Consider the following 20,236-nt stretch of genomic DNA (forward strand, 5'->3'; position numbering starts at 1 on the left):
ATACAGAGTCTTTGTGGACTGGTCATAAAGCTTTTTACTACTTGCACCCTGTCAGTCCCAGAGCCTTGCAGGCTAGACTGTTGGTCTTAACCAAAGTGTCAAGATTTGATCCTGCTTATTGAAAAGTCTGCAACACAGTGCATGGAGATTTAATTGCAAGGGAGAAAATGGAATTATTCAGAATCAGGAAGAGTGATAAATAGGAGAAAATATGATGAAATTGAGTGAGAATGTGTTTGAAAAATTTTCTTTTATCATGAGATTCAATGAACACGGTCATTAAGACATAAATAAAATAATATTGGTGTACAATAGGTAACAATTGGGTAATGACATAAAGTCTTTTTCTATGAAAAAAAAAAAAGAGAAAGGAAAGTGTTACAGCAGTGCCTTTAAGATGATGCTTTGACACAGATACACTGTTTCCTCCTGAGCTATATTCACATTGTTGGCGTAGGGAGCCAACAACATCTATCCTCTCACCAGTTAATTTATATAGGGATTTCTTATGGGTTGCCAAGCTACACAGTAAAGGAGGTAATTTTAATTTCCAAGCAGAGATCTAGAAGAGAAACTTAAATTCATCATAATGCTACCACTGCAGTCTACGTTTCACTGAGAAAATCACCAGTAAAGATGATTAGGATGTACAGAAAGCATCATACACCATTGGCTGTAGCTGTGGGACAACAGCCTGGTTCCAAAAATGACACTGAACAGCTACCATGATCACCTGGGTACCTGGGATACTAGGCAAGACAAACATATGCCAAGAGTGTTACTCAGCTTGAAAACTCCTTGCAAGCTTTGGTTTCTGATTTTTTTCAGGACACTCATATATTCAGTTCCCAAATCCAAACCACACACTAGCAGGGCATAGGGAAAACTACTGTCATTCTTTCGGTTTGGTTTGGGTTTAATGCTTTCCTGCTGTAATCAATATTGATCCCTACAAGCACAAACCTGGTTCTGTTTTGTGACTTTGCAGATTGAGAGAATACAAAATCCCTTCCTCTGGCGGACATATGAAATAAAAAGAACCTCTCTCTGTACAAAGAACAAAAGTCAGAGTAATGAGAAGCGTCTGTTCCACGGGACAACTCAGTGTGTGTTGAGCACAATCAACTACAATGGGTTTAATCGTGGGTATGCTGGAAAGAATGGTGAGTTGTTATCCAAAGCAGGTAACTCCCTAGTTGTGTGTGAGGTATTAAGGCGTATCAGCATTGCAGGGCTGTCAGAACAACATGAAGACTGGAGAACAAAACAATAAACAGCTCCAGGGCATAATCCAAATGGACAGAGCAATTAACCTATGCAGTTAATCCCTTGGTGATGAATGCCACCATCCAGAGGGTATCAGAAAAAGCTTGCCTAATCTGAAATCCAACCTGGGCAACTTTTGTATGATCTGCCTGCAGAAAGTAACAAGGATCAATGTTCAGCATCTTCAGCTGAGATACCAACCACTCACTGCTGGCATTTCCTTTCTTTTTAGATAAAGGCAGGCTGAAAAGTAGAGGTGCAGGCACTTCTCCTGTTGCCTCCAAAGATAAGGACAGGACAAACAGAAGATCCCCCTCCCCTACCATTTTGATGCAAATGAAATCAGTTGCAATTCATGAATTAAGTCTCCCCCTCTAATAGTTGTTGAGATAACTGTTCAATATCTAGCAGAAAGACTTTCTGCATTAGTTCAAAGACTGTTTTGCCTGGTTCCTGTAGTACAGTCGTGTTATGTTTATTTTTTGGTTGCATTCAAAGATGAAGGACAGGATCCAAAGAAGTGGAACTTGGGCTGAATGGAGGTGCCAGTTGTTTTTAGAGGTCCTGCAAATTTACTTTCTGTTCTTAATGTTTTCTTCCTTAAGACATAATTGTACCTGTCTAGGGCTGACTTGATCCTGAGAGAGCCAGACAGCTTAACTTGGATCTAATTAACACTTTGGTATGTTTCTGCTTTTTAAAACATGACCAGAGAGATGTAGTTTGGTTCTCCTGCTCTTTGGCAGTGGTGGGAGGTTGGATTTGCTCGGGAAGAACCTTAGATCTCCACATCCTCTCTGTGCCTGTGAGCATTGGCATGCACCTCTCCATCTCGGCCACGATTTATGACAGGAAAGGCACGCTCCCTTCTCTCAGCCTGGGCAGCTGTGCAAAAATATCCAGAGGTCAGAGCAGCCAGATGGGGAGGACCTGTCTGGCTTGAACAGCTTTCTACTGGTGTTTAAAAAACAATGAAACCTGTCTCAAGGAAATGTGATTCCTCTAGCTTCTTTCTGTGAAGTGTAACTAGAAAACTATAATTACAAATAAGTAGTCATTTTAAGTTGAAAAGCCTGTGAAAATTTGCAGTTTGGTGGAATGCAGGCTAAACAACAAGGCTAAACAGAGAGAGGAACCTTTTTCTCCATAGGAAAGGGGAGTCAGAACATGGGTTCTGATACAATGGAAAAAAGAGAAGTTGTAGAGATTCTGATGGGAATAAGAACACTGTCTATACTTGAAAATGTTGTCTTTCCAAACAGCTGCCATCATTGGAAACGGAACCTACTTTGCTGTTAATGCCAGTTACTCAGCTCAGGATGTTTATGCCAGACCGGATAAAAGCAATACAAGATACATGTACCTGGCTCGGGTCCTCACGGGGTGTTACTGCGCTGGGAGAAGTGGACTCATCACTCCGCCACCAAAAAACCCAGCAGACCCCACTGACCGGTATGACAGTGTGGTTGATGATGTGGATGATCCAACAATATTTGTCATATTTAATGACATACAGGCATATCCTGAATACCTTATAACTTTCAAAAAATAGAATATTCTTAACTGCCTGGGAAATTTTAGTGCCTTTTGGGAGGAGGGAGGGATTAGCGGGGTGATTCTTTGTTCTTGTTTATGTCTAGGTTTCTTTAAGTTGGTTATGCATGTCTTTAAATACACCTTGAAATTATCAATTATCAAATATCATTACCAATAATAGGATAAGCAAATAATTTAGAACATGCTATCTCAGTGCTTGCATTTCAGGTTCAGTTATGTGGAAGTGTAGGCAAGAACTATGAGAACAGCCCTGCCCTGTTCCTGCACACAGCAGAGAGGACAGGTAGGAGAGGGAGCTGCTCTGCCTCAACTGTGGCCTGAAGTAAGAGCTGTAGGATAGATCACTGCACTTACATATGTACATACAGAATCATAGGGGTTGGAAGGGAGCTCGAGAGATCATCAGGTCCAACCCCCCTGCCAAAGCAGCTCCCCAGCTCATATTGCACAGGTTGGCATCCAGCTGGGTCTTGAATATCTCCAGAGATGGAGACTCCACCACCTCCCTGGGCAACCTATTCCAGTGCTCTGTCACCAGTATTTCCAGTATTCACCATAACACACCAGGTGGCTGGCTGCCCACGAGGCTTTATTTTAAAAATACTTCACAGTGGGGAATAAATAACCTTATTTGCCAGCAGAGTTTTTACCCTTGTTGATGCCAGGAGTCCTGAAAAAGGAGAATCCTGTTTTGAGCATAGACTTTGCATTTGGTGTTTCACCCCCTTTATGTTGTTACAGTATATTTAGTTATTCCCTAGGTTCCTGTATTCACACCTGTTTCTGGAGTTTTCAAAACAGTAGAGAGAGACTTTTAATTTTTTTCTGGTCAGTTCAGAAGCATTAACCCTGCTGTACAATTACCAGTTATCATGCATAAAGCATTTTAAAATTTTCAAAATTCTGTAAATCAAGTAAATACATGCACTTGTGCAGTTTCCAAAGATGTGCAGTTAATTAATTACAGCCATATATAAGTGCTTTTAATAAAAGTCGTTTCAAACAGCTACGGTGTATTACTGAGTTATTTACACAAAGGAACACACCTCAAGCAGAAGTGTTGCTTTTCCTCTGAATGCATTACAGCGATGGTAGAAGCAGGAAGACGCTGGAAAGGCTTGGAAGCCAAAATTGGTTTCTTGTATTACCTGGGTGACAGCTCTGTGCCTACAGCCAGGCTCCACGTGTGAGATTACTCTGCCTTAGTCTAAAGGAGCCCTGTGCCATAAGGAGCTGCCAGGATGTCTTCAAACCCTGCAGAGAGGAAAAGTGCTTATGGGCGACACAGCAAATCTCTGCTCTTCCTCCAGAGCCTGCCTGCGGTGTCAGTGTCCTGCATGAATTCCCAGTGAAAGCCAATCCTGCGTGAATAGGTTTTGCTCCCTGGGAAAAGGTGTGGGTGCTCTTCTCCCCCCCGTTTGCTGTTCTGGGCGCTTTCCCAGCAGACAGAGCGCCTGGGTTTAGCTGAGAGCACCAGCTCTCCTTCAGCTTACCCCCTGCTGTCGACGAGCAGCCGTGGGAGTCTGTCTGTACATCCCTCACTATACCTGAAAGCTGGGGCAGGAGGGAGCTGCAAGGCACAGCAGCCCCCGCGGTGCTGGTAGAAGCTTCGCTACAGGAAGCCTGGGTGTGCCTGCGGCCCGGCAGGCTGAGAGCAAGCACATGAAGAACGAAACCCCAGACCCGAGCCTTGGGTTGGGCTGGCCGCGGCAGGACCTTCGCCGCCAGGCAGCAGAACTTGGGCCTCTCAGCCTGGATCACCCTTGTCAAGGTCAGGGCTCCCAGCGCAAGGAGCTCGGTCTCGGGGCGGGGTGGGGAGAGAGCTCGCTGATCTGTGGGGACTTGGCCCTCACCCCAAAACCGGCATTCATAGCATCAGGACAGCCGCCGCCCCGGCGGATTCAGCCGATCTCACGTAGCAACGTGATGCTGCGCTCCGCGGCCCCTTGCTGCCCCGCTCCGCCGCGCAGAGAGCTGGACCGCACCTCACCGCGCTGCGCTGCCTCAGGCGGCACGGCGCCCGCACCACCTTCAGCTACCTCGGCGCCCTCCCGCTCCGCCCCTCTTGGGAGAGGACCAATCAGAAGCGCTCGTCTCTCCCGCGCTCCCCGCTCGCCTATTGGTGGACGCGCGATCGGGCGCAGCGGCGGAAGGGGCGGCTAAAGATGGCTGCCGGGCCGGGCGGCGGGCGCGTCCGGTCTCGCCGGTGGCCGCTGCTCGCCGCTTTCATCGCTGCGCTGCTGCCGCTGGGCTGCGGCCGCGCCGCCGCCCCTTTTCTCTCCTCCTCGTCCTGCCACCACCGTGTGCCCCGCGACGAGGAGGTGGGGCTGCCGCGGGGCGTCCTCGGGCGGCGGCGGGCGGCGGGGTCCCCCGGGTCCCTCGTTTCCCGGCCCCGTTGGGGGGGGGAGCGTCCGTTTGGCCCCGCGGGGCTGGCGCAGGCCGGGCCGGGTGGGCTCCCGTCCGTGGCGGCGGGCGGGCGGGAGCGGGGCGGTGTGTGAGGGGAAGGGCGGGAAGGGGCCGTGCGTGAGGAGAGGCTCTCGCAGGCCGGGAGGGGCGGCGGGTCGGGGGCGCGGCGGTGCTTGAGCCGCCTGAGCCGCCTGACCCGCTGCCTTCCTCTCCCTGCCAGGTTGTCTATCAGGTTCCTCTGAAGGAAAATCACGTCTTGAAGAGAAACGTGGGCCAACAGCTGAGAATTAAGACCGTATATGACAGAAGCGTTGAAGAGTGAGTATAATGCAGTAATTCGGGGAGTCAGAATGACGTAGTAACTCTTTTTTCCCCATAGAATGTAAATCCTGCTAACAAAGCTTTTCTTTTTTTCTTTAAACTCTAGTTTACTACCTGAGAAAAGGCACCTTATAAAGGTACATCACCTCTGCTTCCCCTTTGTGTTTGTATCTTATTGGATCAATGAAGACAAGAGTAATTAAAGGCTTTGAGTGCTGCCAGTTTCATATCCTGGAGCCTGGGAAACTGAGGCTTTGTGTACAGGTTATGCTGCCCTTCTGAGCACTTCCACTGGGCTGCTGAATGCTGCTTGACAGATTTTTGCTGCTTTCCAAGGTGCAAAGTTTTCAGTAAGCAATACGTATACAGTTTTTAAAGCCTCTTGTGTGTTCAAATAAGTACTGGCTCCTTTTAAATCTTCTTATTTCAAAACCAAGATATCATAAATATTGGAGTCTGGGTTTCCCCTCTTCTGCTGTACCACAACATTTAGTGAGTTTCATGTAACTTGGCAGTTAATGCTTTTAAGGTGAGTTAGGTCTGCACTGCTACTGGGTGACTTTTATTTTCCTTCTGTTCAGAACAAGCTTTTCCCACAAGCTATATCTTACCTGGAGAAGACCTTTCAAGTGCGCAAAGCCACGGGTACTATATTGCTGAGCAGGTATGTGGACATTTGTTGAAGATCACTTCCTGTATTTGATATTTAATATTGCATTGTATAGCCTTTAAAGTGAATAGGAGTGTGAGAAATGCCCTCCTGAATCAGGCCAGTGACCTGCCTGACCCAGTGGTGGTAGCAGGTGCTATTTAGTGAGAATGCATGAATCTCCCACTTTCCACGATCAACCCCTATATTTGTTATGTCAGAGATTTTAAAGGTCATATGTGCTGCCTGTTTCCTTTTATGTGTACCCTCCTTTATGAACCTTTTGCTAGTCTCTGTAAACCCGTGGATGCTCCATTAACATCTGGAAACATTGTGTCTTCCAGAGCAGGGTAAATAACACTTCTCCTCATGGAAGTTATATTAAATATCTCCATTGCAGTGCTGTTGGGTGCTGCAAGACTATTCTACAGCTTCTTTGTAATTACAAAACACTGTTGACTGTCTTTCATGTTTGATTGAAGGCAGTGTGCAACAAACCAATATTTAAGGAGGAAAGCTGACCCTCACAGATACTGCCAAGGAGCCTGTGCAGACCATACAAGGTGTGGGCCAGTTATAGTTCCTGAGAAACATCTCCAGGTAAGCTAAGCCACCCTAGTGCTTCTTAACTTAAGAGATATTAATGTTGATGGAAACGAATTTAAAAGGTTAACATCACTAACTGCCCATAAGTGTCCTGTTCGTGCGAGATCACTAAACTTGACTGACAGAATAGAACAACTTGAACTTGGTTTATGCTGTTGAACCAAAGGTCAAGTAAAACCAGACTGTTTACTGTTCTCTAAGCCTGTGTTACAGTAAACCGTACAGAGAGGATGATGTTCAGTGCTTGTTAAATTCCTACTAGTCACTTCATTATTCACCTTGGGCAATGTGTCAGATTTCCTCAGAACTAATAAGCTTTGATTATTTTCTTTTTAAGACCTTCCTTGAGGAGGTTATCCACTAAACCAGGAGCACAGTGAGGGAAATAGGCTTCCAACTTGTTTTCTCACATGAATTTCTGATTTAACCACAGAATGTGATCAGTGGATTTCTTTCTTTCTCTTAGCTTTAAGTTTTAACTGCAGTATTAAAAATGTATGAGGATACACGTGAAATGCAATTGCTGCTTGCATGTGCTATTTCTGTGAGACTTCTTTTTTAATTTCTAGGAAACAAAGGGTGTCAATTTAAGGATATTTATCTGTGGTGGTGTTTTGATTGCTTTTTTATGTGGGCTTTTCTTGTTTGTTTCTTTTACTCCAGAAGCTGCCACCTTCCTGATGTCTAATAAATCAAAAGAGCTAGTCATTTGAAAGTTTTCCCTCAGCTCTGGTTTTCTTTACTGTTTTCATAGGGAGTTTTCTCATTGTCTGCTGTCTTGCAACAGGATGTTTTTGGCTTCAGGCTAACTGAATTTTGTTATGCAAAACTTCTGCCATGGCTCATGTGTACTAATTGTTCTGTTTGAACATTGTCAAAGCAATGCAGGGTTTACAAAGAGAATGAATGGCACTGTGGACCCACTGGCTTACCTGACCAAGAAGGGGTTCGAGATGCTGACTTTGTACTGTACGTTAGTGCCCTCACTACTGAAAGGTGTGGCCATGAAAACATCATTGCCTATGCGGCCTACTGCCAACTGGAAGCTGAAATGGACAGGCAAGTATTTGCTCTGGTCCAACCTCTTTTGTTTGGTTGGGGGTTTTTTTTTAATTAAATCTTCAAGGTTTTAATTGTTTAGACATGGAGCTTGTTGGCTTGTCTTGCATAGTGCAGCAAAGTAGATGTTCTTATGGAAAGAGGCACGCACTATATGTAAAACCACAAAACCAACAACTCATGCTTAACTGGCAAAGCTGAGGCATTTAAGTCCAAGCTGATCCTCCACTGGTATTGCTTAAACATCATGTGGGCCTTATCTATGTTGCTTTTGCTTCTAGTTTCGTTGTAGCCATTGTAACAAGACACTTTGTACCTCTACAGTGCCTTACCTAGAATTTGGGTTTCCTGTACTGCTGTCACTAACCCCCTGTGCAGAGACTGATCTCGCCTCTCCCCATTTCAGCAGCAAACTAGTCACTGTGCTCTTAACAGTCTACTTATTAATGACTGGGGAAATTGTTTTTACAAGCACTTATGTTAATTTCCCCTTTCTTTTAAATATTCTACAATCTAATTTCAAAACTGTCTTTCAGGCCCATAGCAGGATATGCCAACTTGTGTCCAAACATGATTTCAACACAAGCTCAGGAATTTGTTGGCATGTTGTCTACGGTGAAACATGAGATTATTCATGCACTGGTAAGGGTTGATGTTATAAAACATGTTTCCTTGAAATTTGTATCTGCTTCCTTGCATATCTGCAGCTTGTTGCAAGAGAAGGGTGTTTGGTGGAGGAAAGCTCTTGCTTTGCCTCCCTCAGTTTGTGTGTTAATTGGCTTGAGGTGTGGTACAGGTGCAGTGTGTCTGCTGTGGATGTGATAACTCATCATGGCATTTGACCTGGTATGTGAGTATCTGACTAAGGATTTCCATGTGCTTGGTTTAACTTGAAGGGTTTCTCTGCTGGACTGTTTGCATTTTACCGTGATGACGATGGAAAACCTTTGACAGCAAGATATGCAGATGGGTTCCCTCTTTTTAATGAAAGGTACTTTGTTTTTTGGACTTCTCATATTCCCATTGAAGGATGTGTTCTTGCTGTCAACTTCATTCCTCTACTGGAATGCTTGCCTTGATTATGTTCAATCATTGGTGCAGCTGGGTTTTTTTTTAATCTTTCTTTACATTGGCATTAAGCACATACACCATCCACATATATTCCAAACTAAGGCAGGAGTCCATTTATCAGGAGGCTTGAAGTTAAGCATTAAAACTGCCTGTGCTTAAATTTTAATGCTTTCTTAACACCTGACTAAACTGAGACTTGTATTTTCTGTAGTCTGTCTAATGTCAGTGCAATGCGTATCTAAGGCAAATATCATTCCAGGTTTATGGTTTTGCAGAACTGACAATGTGTGTAGTCTGCTGGGTGATTTTTCTGACTTGTTATGGAATGAACAGTTAGAATGTTTTTTCTTCATTTAATTGCTAATAGAAACTTTCTCAGTTTTGGGTTTTTTTATGTGGAAGGGTAGAGAGCTTTTTGGGCTTGGGTTTGCTTTCCTTTTTATAATAGAAATTCTGAGGACTTTGATTTCTTACACTTCTGATAACTACAGAAAACAGACATCTTTTCAGTAATCTGACTTTGTCTCATTAAATCAGAGCATATCTCACGAAGGTGAAATGCTGCATAATTAAATCTAATTTCAGAAAGGCTGAGGAAGTACAGAGATTATTCATGATTCTGTTTCTGACAGAGATAAATCTTTCTACAGCAGTGTGTGTTTGCAGGAAAGGCTCGTAACCAAAATGTTGTCCTTGCAGTCTAGGTTTGTATCAGTGGAGCAATAAAGTCGTTCATAAAGCGGTGAGGTTGTGGGACGTACGTGGTGGCAAAATGCTGCGCCATGCTGTTAACCTCCTGATAACTCCTCGGGTTGTTGTAAGTGCAGAAGATTAACTTGAACTTATACTCCTTATTCTTTAAGAAGTAATAACCTGACATTGTATACTCTTTTCCTGAAATGTGCCCCAAAGACTGTGCGGTTAAGATGGTATGATTAGTTGAGAGGGCTTATCCGAATTGAAGTGGGAAATGATTGACAGATACAGTAAGAAATAAATAAATTGACATAGTAAGGGATGACAAAGGGACTGGGACATTAAATTCGAAAAGGTTAAGCAAAGTTGATGTTAGATTCCTTAATGCCGCTCTTTAGATGTTTTCATACAGACTTAAACACCCAGTATTCCTGTTGCCTTAACAGATAGCATTGTCCAGAATCGTAGAATCATAGAATGGCATGGGTTGGAAGGGACCCCAAGGATCATAGAGCTCCAACCCCCCTGCCACAGGCAGGGCCACCAACCTCCGGGCCTGGATCTACACAAGGCTGCCCAGGGCCCCATCCAACCTGGCCTTGAACACTTCCAGGGATGGGGCATCCACCACCTCTCTGGGCAGCCTGTTCCAGCACCTCACCACTCTCCTGTCACTGCTTTTCTCATTTTTTAAGTATATTTTTTTCTACTTTTTTCTTTAAAAGTATTGTTTTAGCCCTTTTCTAATTTAATCAATGACACAATAATGCAGTTAACATTTTTTTGTGCTTAAAAAGAAATTCCTCAAGTATTCTTGGCAGTCTTTGTTGCTTCCCACACCTCTGACTCTTCCTCCTCGCCCCCAGCAGAACATATGCCTAAGTGTTATAAATTGGTATTGGAAATAAGTTACAGTGTTAATCATATTTGGCCACAAATAATCTCTTAGTTTGTCTTAAATCTAACACAATACATAGAGCAAATGTGGTTTAATTACCTCTGTTTTGAAAACTGGGAAGAGCAGTAACTGTGCTCCTGGGTTAGTGCTGCACTGGGGACGTCTGAGTGCCTGGCCGTAAGACCACAGCGGTTGTGATGCCTCTTAAGACTCATGCAAAATGATGGTCACTGTGCAAAACCAGTTGACACTTAAAACTTCCTAATAGAAAAGTGGTGGTTTTCACTCTGAAACGTCTGACACCAGGAGGGCTGTAGTGTTCTCACAGTGTTTGGGGCTTTTGATTGTGGGGTTTGGTTTTTTTTCAGTATGGTCTTTACTGTATGCATGCTGTTCTCAGCTAAATCCATGGCTGGTTTATCCATTGCTTATTTCCAGGAGATTAGCAGACAGATTGTGAAGCTTGGTGTCGGGGTACTTGCTGACTTAGCTCCTGAGGAAAACAAGGTGGTAGAGATAGGAATGTGGAAATACTTTTAAAAGATAATACTGGAAGATTAGGACTGCACCTGTGTGTCTGCCTCAGTATTTTGAGAGTTGTGTTGAAATGTTTTCTTTTTAGGAAGAAGCTCGAAAACATTTTAACTGCCCAATTCTAGAGGGAATGGAGCTTGAAAATCAAGGTGGCATGGGTACTGAGCTCAATCACTGGGAGAAGAGATTGTTGGAGGTTAGTCCTGATGTTAGGAATGGAGGGGGATGTGGAAATGTCTACTCCCCCTGCACTTATATTTAGGTTTATACTGGTACCTGCTGGGGCCTTGAACATGCAGGTGTATCAAATATACTGCAAAGAGTGCTGAACCATGAATGCTTAAATGCCTGGTTTCTAGATAAGTCTCTCTTTTTACCTTACTGCTGGGTCTCAGATTACAAGTTTGAGAAGCTGATTACTAAAAAGTAAATGCCTCTAATGTGCTGTTTAACCTTTTGAGAAGCTATGCTCCCTTCATAGGGGAAAGGGTGTTCTTTTGAGTCAGTTCAGCTTTGTCACATTCTGCCTTTCATACATCAAATATTTTATCATTTTATTGATTCGTTATCTTGGTCTTTATTCATGTGCCCTGGGGGTAGTTTTTGCCATCTCTACTCCAGAGCCTCATGTGAGGAAGGAAACACTTATTTCCCTCCTGATATTTAAGCCTATTTTTATTTCTAATTTGCTTTCTGTGATATTTTGGGCTTTGTCATTATTGTTGTGTGCATTGTGGTGAACAAGAAGGAAAACACTTCAGGACAGACCTTTTCCTGGAAGCAACCTTGAAAATTGTGTGTTTCTTGAGACCAAAATTTTTAGCTTTCCTGCTTTTCACTGACCTTTGGTGTGGAACAGTAGATTAAAGCCAAGTGGAAGAACTGCCATTAGAATGAAGATAAATTCTAAGGACTGAGTAAGATTAGCAAAAAGGAGATAATTGCTGGTGTCCTTTACACCTTCCCAGAGAAAGCTTGTATGTGGAGAGTAGCACATCTAGTTTGGTTTTGGTCCTTAGGTATTGTAGTGGTAGCAAACTTGGTGAGTTTGCTGGTGGGAACTCCTAACCACAGTAGTGGAGAGGAAAGGCTGGAAAAGTCTGTGTTTTTGTAGAAATAATAGCAATGAGATGAAGTTTGGTAATAGAAATTCCCAAGTTGTATAATTAAGGATGAGTGACTTCCACTGTAAGCCTGAAGTATTTATGGATATGACTGAGCAGGAAAAAGACCTGGGTGTTACACTTTTGGTTATGAGACAGTTAGGAAACTCCAAGGTGACTAGAGTTGGTCTTTGAGGATGGTGTGAACTTGCTTTTAAAGTGATATGGAAGATTTCTGTATCACTTGCTTTTTAAGTGATATGGAAGACTGCAGCATTAATAAAGCTTCCTTTGAAGTGCTGTGTTCCTTTAGTCGTGTGTCCCATGTACCTTGCTTCTGGAAAGGGCTACCAGAACTTCTATGCCAATTAAAGATCAGACTTGCACAAGAAAATTCAATTAATTTCCCTTTCATCTTACCAAAAGGAGACAGAAGATTTGGTGTGATTACTACTGATAAATATGTTAGAAGAACAAAGGGTTTTATTTTACCTAAAGAAAAATGAGTACACATAGCTCTTGAGTAAGGTTTAGCTGGGGTTTGGAATGAGGTTTCTGACTTTGTTCTGAAGCTTTGTAGGGTGGAGTGGAGAAGGGACTTGACCTTTTTGATCTCTTTTATGAAAGAGGTTGAGATTAGATTGTCAATAGTAAGATGGGACTGGATGTAAAATGCTTTTCCATAGGAAGCACTTTCTTAGTCATGATTTTCAGTGGCTCACTAATAGTAACTGGTAACTTTCAGAATGAAGCAATGACTGGATCCCATACACAGAACCGAGTCTTTTCCAGGATCACCTTGGCGTTAATGGAAGACACAGGGTAAGAATTAATAAAAATGAGGCTTCTTTGGTTCATTTGTATTTGTTTTTCATTGTATTTGGGGTTTTTTTTGAACTGATGCACTGGTGCTTCTCCATCTGCAGCACAATAAATAACTGACACAGCTAACATTACATTAGACAAAGAGTTAGTATGTTGATTTTAGTTAATATATTTCAAACCCCATCCATTTTTAATCTAGCCTTAAAGAAACATTTCAGTGCATAGTACTATTTGTAAGGTTTGTATACTGTTTTCTTAATGTGTCTTCTCTCAGTTGTATGCAGTGCACATTGATTCTTTTTTGAGCTCTTCTTGCAGATAGAAAGCCAACATGAAGGAAGAGCAAAATTGCCTGAAATGTCACCCTTGTTGTTCCTTTGCAGATCACAGTGCATTGCTGTTGAACAAATAAGCTATACAATTTTAATTTCTCTTCAGTTCATTGTAACTTGAAAAACAGTGGAATTGTAAAATATTTTGTTATAGGCAGAAAAGGATGCAGTTTCCATTTTTCTAATCATTTCAAGACCTTAAAGCATAGCATGAAGTTCTTTGAACTGCTGTCTCATTAATCAGAACACTGATTTTTGGAGTAACTCTATTCTCATTTTGAAATACCTTTACAGCTGGTACAAAGCAAATTACAGCATGGCAGAGAAGTTAGATTGGGGACGCAATAAAGGCTGTGACTTTGTAATGAAGAGCTGTAAATTCTGGATCGACCAAAGGAGACAGAAGTAAGAATACAGTGTTTTTAAAAAATAGAGGAAACCTGATGTTTGTTCACATCTGTCCTTCAAATGCCATTCAGTAAAAAGAGGTAGATACAGACTAACAAGGAGTGCTGTGCTTCAGAATGCACCCAAGTAGGAGCATGCCAAATGCATTAAGAACAGAATCACCCCGTGCAATAAATACAGAGCTAAACATCTGGGGGTGTAGAATACATTTGTACTATAAGAAAGCCTGGGGAGAGGGTGGAGCTTAATCTAAGAGTGTTTGCTTTCTTATTTTGTCCCTTTTAATTGAAAATGCCAGCCAGTAGCACTTTGCTTTACTGGATGTCTCCTTAAAGCAACAGGAGATGATAGCCATCTTCAAAACAAAGCCCTCCTTCTTTGTTACAGCACTCATAGGTTTCTAGGGCACAGATATATAGTGGGTCTGTTTGGCTTGTATATTTTGGGGGTTTTGGTTTTTAAAGTTTACAAAGCGATGTCTTTGAAGGGATGGGTGCATTGTATCTTTGTTTGTCATGTTATGACTTCTCTAATTTAAAGAATATCTATACAACTAATACTTAGCCTCCAGAGAAGTTGTTGGTGCTTCTTTGTGTGATTGACTGATTGTGGGGGAGAGTGGGAGCCGTTTTGGCAGAGTGCTTAGTTCCATCATGAAAAGCAGTTACATGATCTAATGTGGAGGGTTTTTTCTAGGAGGCAATTAATCAGTCCCTACTGTGATACTTTGAGGAGTAATCCTTTGCAGTTAACCTGCAGACAGGACCAAAGAGCTGTAGCAGTGTGCAACTTGCAGAAGTTTCCAAAACAGTTACCTCAGGAATATCAGGTACAATGGATCTTACTTTACCAAATAACTGAATGGGTTAATTTTTGTGCTTTGCAGCAAGCTTATTGTGTTTGGTGAACTGAAATGAGAGTATAATTACTGTGAAAAGTGTCTGCTTAGGTTCTTATAAGGAATCTGGAGGTTGAAAGAAAGCCCTGTAGTCGTAATAGAACAGTAAGGATGGCACTTGGGCATCTAAGCAGGTATCAGACGGAAATGTTGCTGAGTAACAGAGGTCCCCCAGAATGTTTTGTTTGAGGTAGTTCTTTACCCAGTCAGCTGCACACTCAGAAATGTGTTCTGTTTCATTGTAGAGAATGCTGTGATTGCAGAGGGGTTGGGGCAGGGCATTTGATACATGCAGTGTGAATGTTTCTGCATTAGATAAATATTCTTAAATACTTGTGGTTCATGGGTATGGCTAGTTGCTGTTAATAGCATTCTATTTAAAAGCATAAACTGCTTCATTACCTGTTCTGTTTTGCAGTATTTTGACAGTCTTAATGGTGTACCAGCAGAAGAATTGCCTTATTATGGTGGCTCAGTGGAAATTGCTGACTACTGTCCCTTTAGTCAGGAGTTCAGTTGGCATTTAAGTGGTGAATTTCAACGCAGCTCAGACTGTAGAATAATCGAAAATCAACCAGGTCAGTTTTCAGGACTTTTAAGCATGGTATTGAAGAGACTGTTTTTGTTAATCTGGAGTGGACTTGCTATATATCCACACTAATTGGATGTGAAATTAGTTTTACACCACTAGCTGTGTAAAAGCTGTGCTGGAGTGAGAACGTGGCACAACTACCGTGTACGCTGAGGGAGCAAACACATCTAACACACGGATTGTGTAACAGCTGAGTGGAAATTAACCTCAAATGATCCAAATATAATGAAAGGTTAGGGATGGGTGGGGTGGTTGGCTTTTTATGGGTCTCTGAAAAACAATTCTGCTTTCCACCTTTGTATGTTTTTTTTTTGTTCAAGGCAAGTAGCTTTGTGAATTGCCAGAACATGGGCTTGTCTCCTAGGGTGGTGCATGAATGTTCAATGTTATGTTGCTCAGAATGCTGTAGGATGTTCCTTGTCTGTGCAGTTGTCTTAAACAAACACTCTCTGCCCTGAAGCAAGCAATCACAGCTGGTGCTCCCTGGGGCCAAACACATCCACACAGTTGTGATGGGAAGTGATTGCTTTTCTTTCTTTTTTGGTTTTTTCCTTTAAATCTTGGGTTTCTTCCCACTTTATATTCAAGACAGGGTATTTCCTAACTTTGATGATTAATGGTATGAAAGATTCCAAAAGCAAACCTTGAATTGTGTGTGTGTGACTAATTACAGAGCACTAAGTTGATGTGGATTTTCTGATCCCTTAATAAGCTTCAGTCCAGTTATGTTCGTTCTGCCTTAGATCCCACCAAAAACTACGGTGCGGAGAAATACGGACCCAACTCTGTGTGTCTCATCCAGAAATCTGCCTTTGTCATGGAGCAGTGCAGGAGGAAACTCAGTTACCCTGACTGGGGTAGTGGGTGCTATCAGGTAAGTATGTGTTGGGGTTTTTAGGTTTTAAAGTAACACTGAAGGGAAAATTCAGGTGTAAAATGTAGGCTCTGCTTGGCATCAGGACACCACGTGATCATCTTTGCCTTAAATCACTAGATTGTATGACATGCTTTGAAAATAAACAGCTTCCAGCTATAAGCCTGTAGTTTAGATCGTGCATCAAGTTAAGCATGTGGCCTCTAGGGAGGTTTGTGTGTTACTGCCAGGCTTGCTAGGGACTTTGTCCATCTTACTTCTGTGGTACTTCCTCCCCAGCAAAGTTGGCATACTTACATTGCAGTCTTCTGTTGTTGAAGCTTAATTAGTCACTCCTGATTTTTCAAAAGTGGAAAGGACTGTGCATGTGTCACTTAGATGTCATTATCCTTCTCGGGAATATCCCACTAAAGGTGTTGTTTCCCACACCAGCACAACTTTAAAAAAGGAGTCCTTAGCAGAAGCTGAATTTTACTGGTTCTCAGTTGATGATCTACATAATTGCATGAAAAGAGTAGTGTCAGTGCTTTAAAGCATTCTCCAACCAAATAGTTGGTCTGAGTGCATTAAAGTACTTGCAGTTAATCTGTGGTGTAACACCAGCTGCTTACTGAATGTAGTGTTTACTCAGTGACAGAACCTCCAAACCCCAGAACACATTTCTGGTAAATCACAACACAGACTTGACTTTATTCTTTCATTTTAAGGTTTCTTGTTCTCCACAAGGGCTGCATGTTTGGGTCAAGGACACCATGTACTTGTGCAGCCGCTCAGGGCAGGTTTTAACTGTGAGCATCCAGATGAATGGCTGGATACACGTTGGGAATCTGATTTGCCCAGCCTGTTCAGACTTCTGTGACTCCTGCCCTCCAGAGCGGGATCCTCCAGCTTTGAACTTAACAAGAGCTGCACCAGTTGGTAGGTTTCCTTATGATTTGTTGAAGTGAAACTTAATGTTGAAATGTCTGAAAGCACTAAAGCTGTCAAGGAGCAGGAAAGGAGAGCTATGGGCTTGCTATCCTAGGTGTGGGAATTGAAGAAAGACAGCAGAGTTGCTCTGCTTTTTGCTGTGCAGTCATGCTTTCATTTCTGGGATCGGGATTGAGGGTAACATAGGAGAAATGCAACTGAAACCAAACTACTTCATGTCATGCCTCCTTCTGATAATCATCCCAGAAGTGTAGCTTTAGCCTAGCACTCTTCCAGTAAATCTGATCTGTGTTTTGAAGGCTGCATCATTCTCATAACCTCCAAAATCATTGCCTTGGTGGAAAGCCTGTTCTCACTTGTGTAACTTCCCACTGGCAATGTTAATGCTGTAATCCAGAACCTGAAAAAGAGGTGTCAGTTTGCTTTTTGAGGGAGGAACAAAGTTTAATTCTCTGACTACCAGTCAGTGTATCAAGAACAGGTGGCTTTCTAAAAAGCCAGTGGTTGAAAGAGAACAGCCTTTACAGTATTTTGCACTAGTGGCTTATTTTTAAACCTTTAACTAATTCTTTAACTGCTGAATGTGCTGTCTCTACTGCAGCTTTTAAGGGAAAAGAATAAACCTGTTTAGTTTACCTACACATGTGATTCTTTCTGGAAAGCAGTGATGTGCTTGGGTTTGTGTGTAGCAGTTCAGATGGTTTTCTTTCAACGTTTTAGTGGTTGGTGGAATGACTCCTGTGGGTTAGATCTTAGCATGAGAAAGCTGTAACCTAGGAGACTCGCATCTTCTAGCATCTATTTGGCTTCGTGCTTTCTCAGAGATATATATAGCACTATGTCTGTGTGGACGCACAGGGTGTCATCTGTGCAAGCTTACATTTGTGGCTGTGTGATGACCTACCATTCAAACTCCTTGTTCATGTATTAGGTTTTCCCCTCCTCTTTTTTCTTACTTTTTTTTTTTTTTTTTCTCTTGAGCTTGGTGTTTGGTGATTTGTGTTTTTACAACTTAACAGCCAGGCAGATCCAAAGTATCCATAAAACAGTCTTTTGAGAGTCTGGGGGTTTGAAATGCCATAGGGAACCTGCTGATTTTTTTTTAATTTTTTTTTTCTTCCCTTGCAACATCAATAAATTTTTCTCATTCCTTCTTCTGATTGCTGATAGTGAAAGAATGCAAATATGTATTTAATTATAAAGGGAAAAATCATGTCACGTGGCTGGTTTGAATTCCCAGCCTTGAACACTGGAATGAATCAGATTACTACAGATGTGGTTTTGTTCTCCAGTGTTTTGTAGTGTTGTATTTGTTATTTTCTTCTCTTTAAATAGAAAATTTATAAGCTTTATGCTGTTTTGTTTTTTATTTTAGATTTATGTTCCTGCTCATCTAGCCTGGTTGTAACCCTCTGGCTGTTGATGGCTAACTTAATTCCGCTGCTAACAGGGTTATTTCTCTGTGCATAGAGCTGAGCAGGGGGCAAGAAGATGGTCCAAGATGACACACCACCCAGTTGCACATGTTATTGTGGAGCACTAAGGGGTTTTGTCTCTGCAGGCAGCTGTCTTCCGCCGAACTTTCTCTCTCCTGGCAAGTATTGGTGCAGAGAGTAGTCAGAGGGGCACTGACAACAGCAGCCAGAGTTTGAGAGGAGGAAAATTTACCTTGTCCTCTCAGTAAGTGCCAGCATTCTTCTGAATTGCAACCTTGGACTCTTTTTGACACAGTAGCAAGATGCACTGTGCCAACTGTGTCAGGCTACCTGGCAACTCAGTCACAACTGGAAGTGAGAACTCTTCTGAAATAGAAGTGTGAGGGTTGTTTTTCTGTGAGGTCCTCTGTGTGACTGGCAGCAAATCATCATCAAACTGGAAGTATACCTCGGTGGTTTAGTCAAAAGCCATGTGAAACAGTTGTCATCACTGCAAATGACCCAGGCCTAAACAGGCCTGGGAATCTCTTTTTGGTTTGTTTTGTCACTTTTTACAATTTATGGGGGGAAAGAAATAATTTAATGGCTTAAACCAGTGGTTGGCAATTGCCTCCACAACTGGATTCTGCTGCGTTGAGGCTTCTCAGAATTCATATCAGTTTGTGGTAAAGCTGCTAATCCTTGGGGTTCACTTAAACCTTCCTCCATGCACAAATTGGAATTTCAGGCTGGTAACCAAGACAACTGTCTAGAAATCCCATTCTCCTTTAGCATGTGCCAGTTCTACTGTGAATTTTAATACAGCAAATGTTTGAATATTCTCAGTAATTTGCTGGGCAAATGCACTTCAGCACTGACACCCAGTCTGTAAAGTTGGGTCAGGTTCTCCAATTACCGATTTAGTTGTTTGGTTTTTTTTTTTCTTAAATAATGGCATTATTCTTTTTTATATAGTATGAACATAAATGCAGCTGTTCTCACTTTTTTTTTTTTTGAAGGGCAAACCAGTAGCAATGGCAGCTATAATCTTACAGGACCATATTGACTTCTCTAGACCAAAAACTACATTGAATGTGCACAGAAAAGTCTGATCTGTCCTTTATTTTCTTTCCTCTTTTTCCTCCATTACTTTTCCTGGACATACAATACTGTGGACTGAGTAATAAGCTGAGAATGAGGCACTTTGAACCACAGGAGGGCACACCTTTGTGCCAAATTAACCGACTAAATATAGAACAGGAAGGAAAAGAGCAAAGCCTGTCTAAGGACAGCTGCTCTGTAGGACACTTGTAAGGATGGTTTTTGTTTGTTTGTGACTATAACGTGTTACAAATAACCCTTGTTTGGAGTAAAAGAAACACTTCTGTGGTCTGTCCTGTTAGGTTAACCTTCATTCTCAGAAAAGTGTTCAACTTGAGTGAGCAGGTGTGCCCAGTGCAATGAGAATGCAAATATATGGGGAAAGATGCTGCTCCTCTTTTTAAATGTGCTGTGATGTTAGAGATGCTGGTGACTGGATCCCTTTCTAAAATGAAAGGGGACTGAAAGGGGTAGGGAGTAAAACTGCTTTAGCTGCAATTAATCTTGTTTAGTGATAGGACTTCCATGTAATTGTAAGCAAGTCTTGGTGCCTGCTGGACTTGGTTCTGTCTTTTTATTTATTTAAAGAAACTCTTACAACACCGTTGTGGCAGGTAAGCTGCAACCTGAACCTTCAGAAGGCATTTGAGAGAGAGCACCTTGTGCTGGGCTAGTTCCCCTTCCTGACTGCAGGC

General features: G+C 42.4%; 2 protein-coding genes across 2 annotated transcripts in view; both read left to right on the plus strand.

The window, feature by feature from the left end:
- The window catches only part of PARP14 (poly(ADP-ribose) polymerase family member 14), a gene marked incomplete at its 5' end in the record, with an annotated part of 43,032 nt that extends 40,198 nt beyond the window's left edge, over window positions 1-2,834 (plus strand). The window contains 2 exons of the mRNA XM_084265672.1: window positions 989-1,163; window positions 2,529-2,834. Of these exons, the coding sequence (XP_084121798.1) occupies window positions 989-1,163; window positions 2,529-2,818 (465 nt within the window). The 3' untranslated portion in view covers window positions 2,819-2,834. The remainder of the gene's footprint in view (window positions 1-988; window positions 1,164-2,528) is intronic.
- Window positions 2,835-4,988: 2,154 nt separating this feature from the next.
- Window positions 4,989-18,495, plus strand: LMLN (leishmanolysin like peptidase; the record flags this gene model as incomplete). The annotated part of the gene is made up of 17 exons (XM_084264878.1): window positions 4,989-5,144; window positions 5,450-5,547; window positions 5,657-5,687; window positions 6,132-6,218; window positions 6,686-6,799; window positions 7,686-7,864; window positions 8,401-8,506; window positions 8,761-8,855; window positions 9,635-9,752; window positions 11,152-11,259; window positions 12,912-12,988; window positions 13,618-13,728; window positions 14,428-14,560; window positions 15,048-15,207; window positions 15,965-16,095; window positions 16,803-17,013; window positions 18,401-18,495. 17 exons carry the CDS (start codon window positions 4,989-4,991, stop codon window positions 18,493-18,495), a joined length of 2,010 nt encoding a protein of 669 aa, XP_084121004.1.
- Window positions 18,496-20,236: the final 1,741 nt, after the last annotated feature.

This window comes from Gallinula chloropus, assembly GCF_964237585.1.
Source record: "Gallinula chloropus genome assembly, chromosome: 5".
Classification (NCBI taxonomy): Eukaryota; Metazoa; Chordata; class Aves; order Gruiformes; family Rallidae; genus Gallinula; species Gallinula chloropus.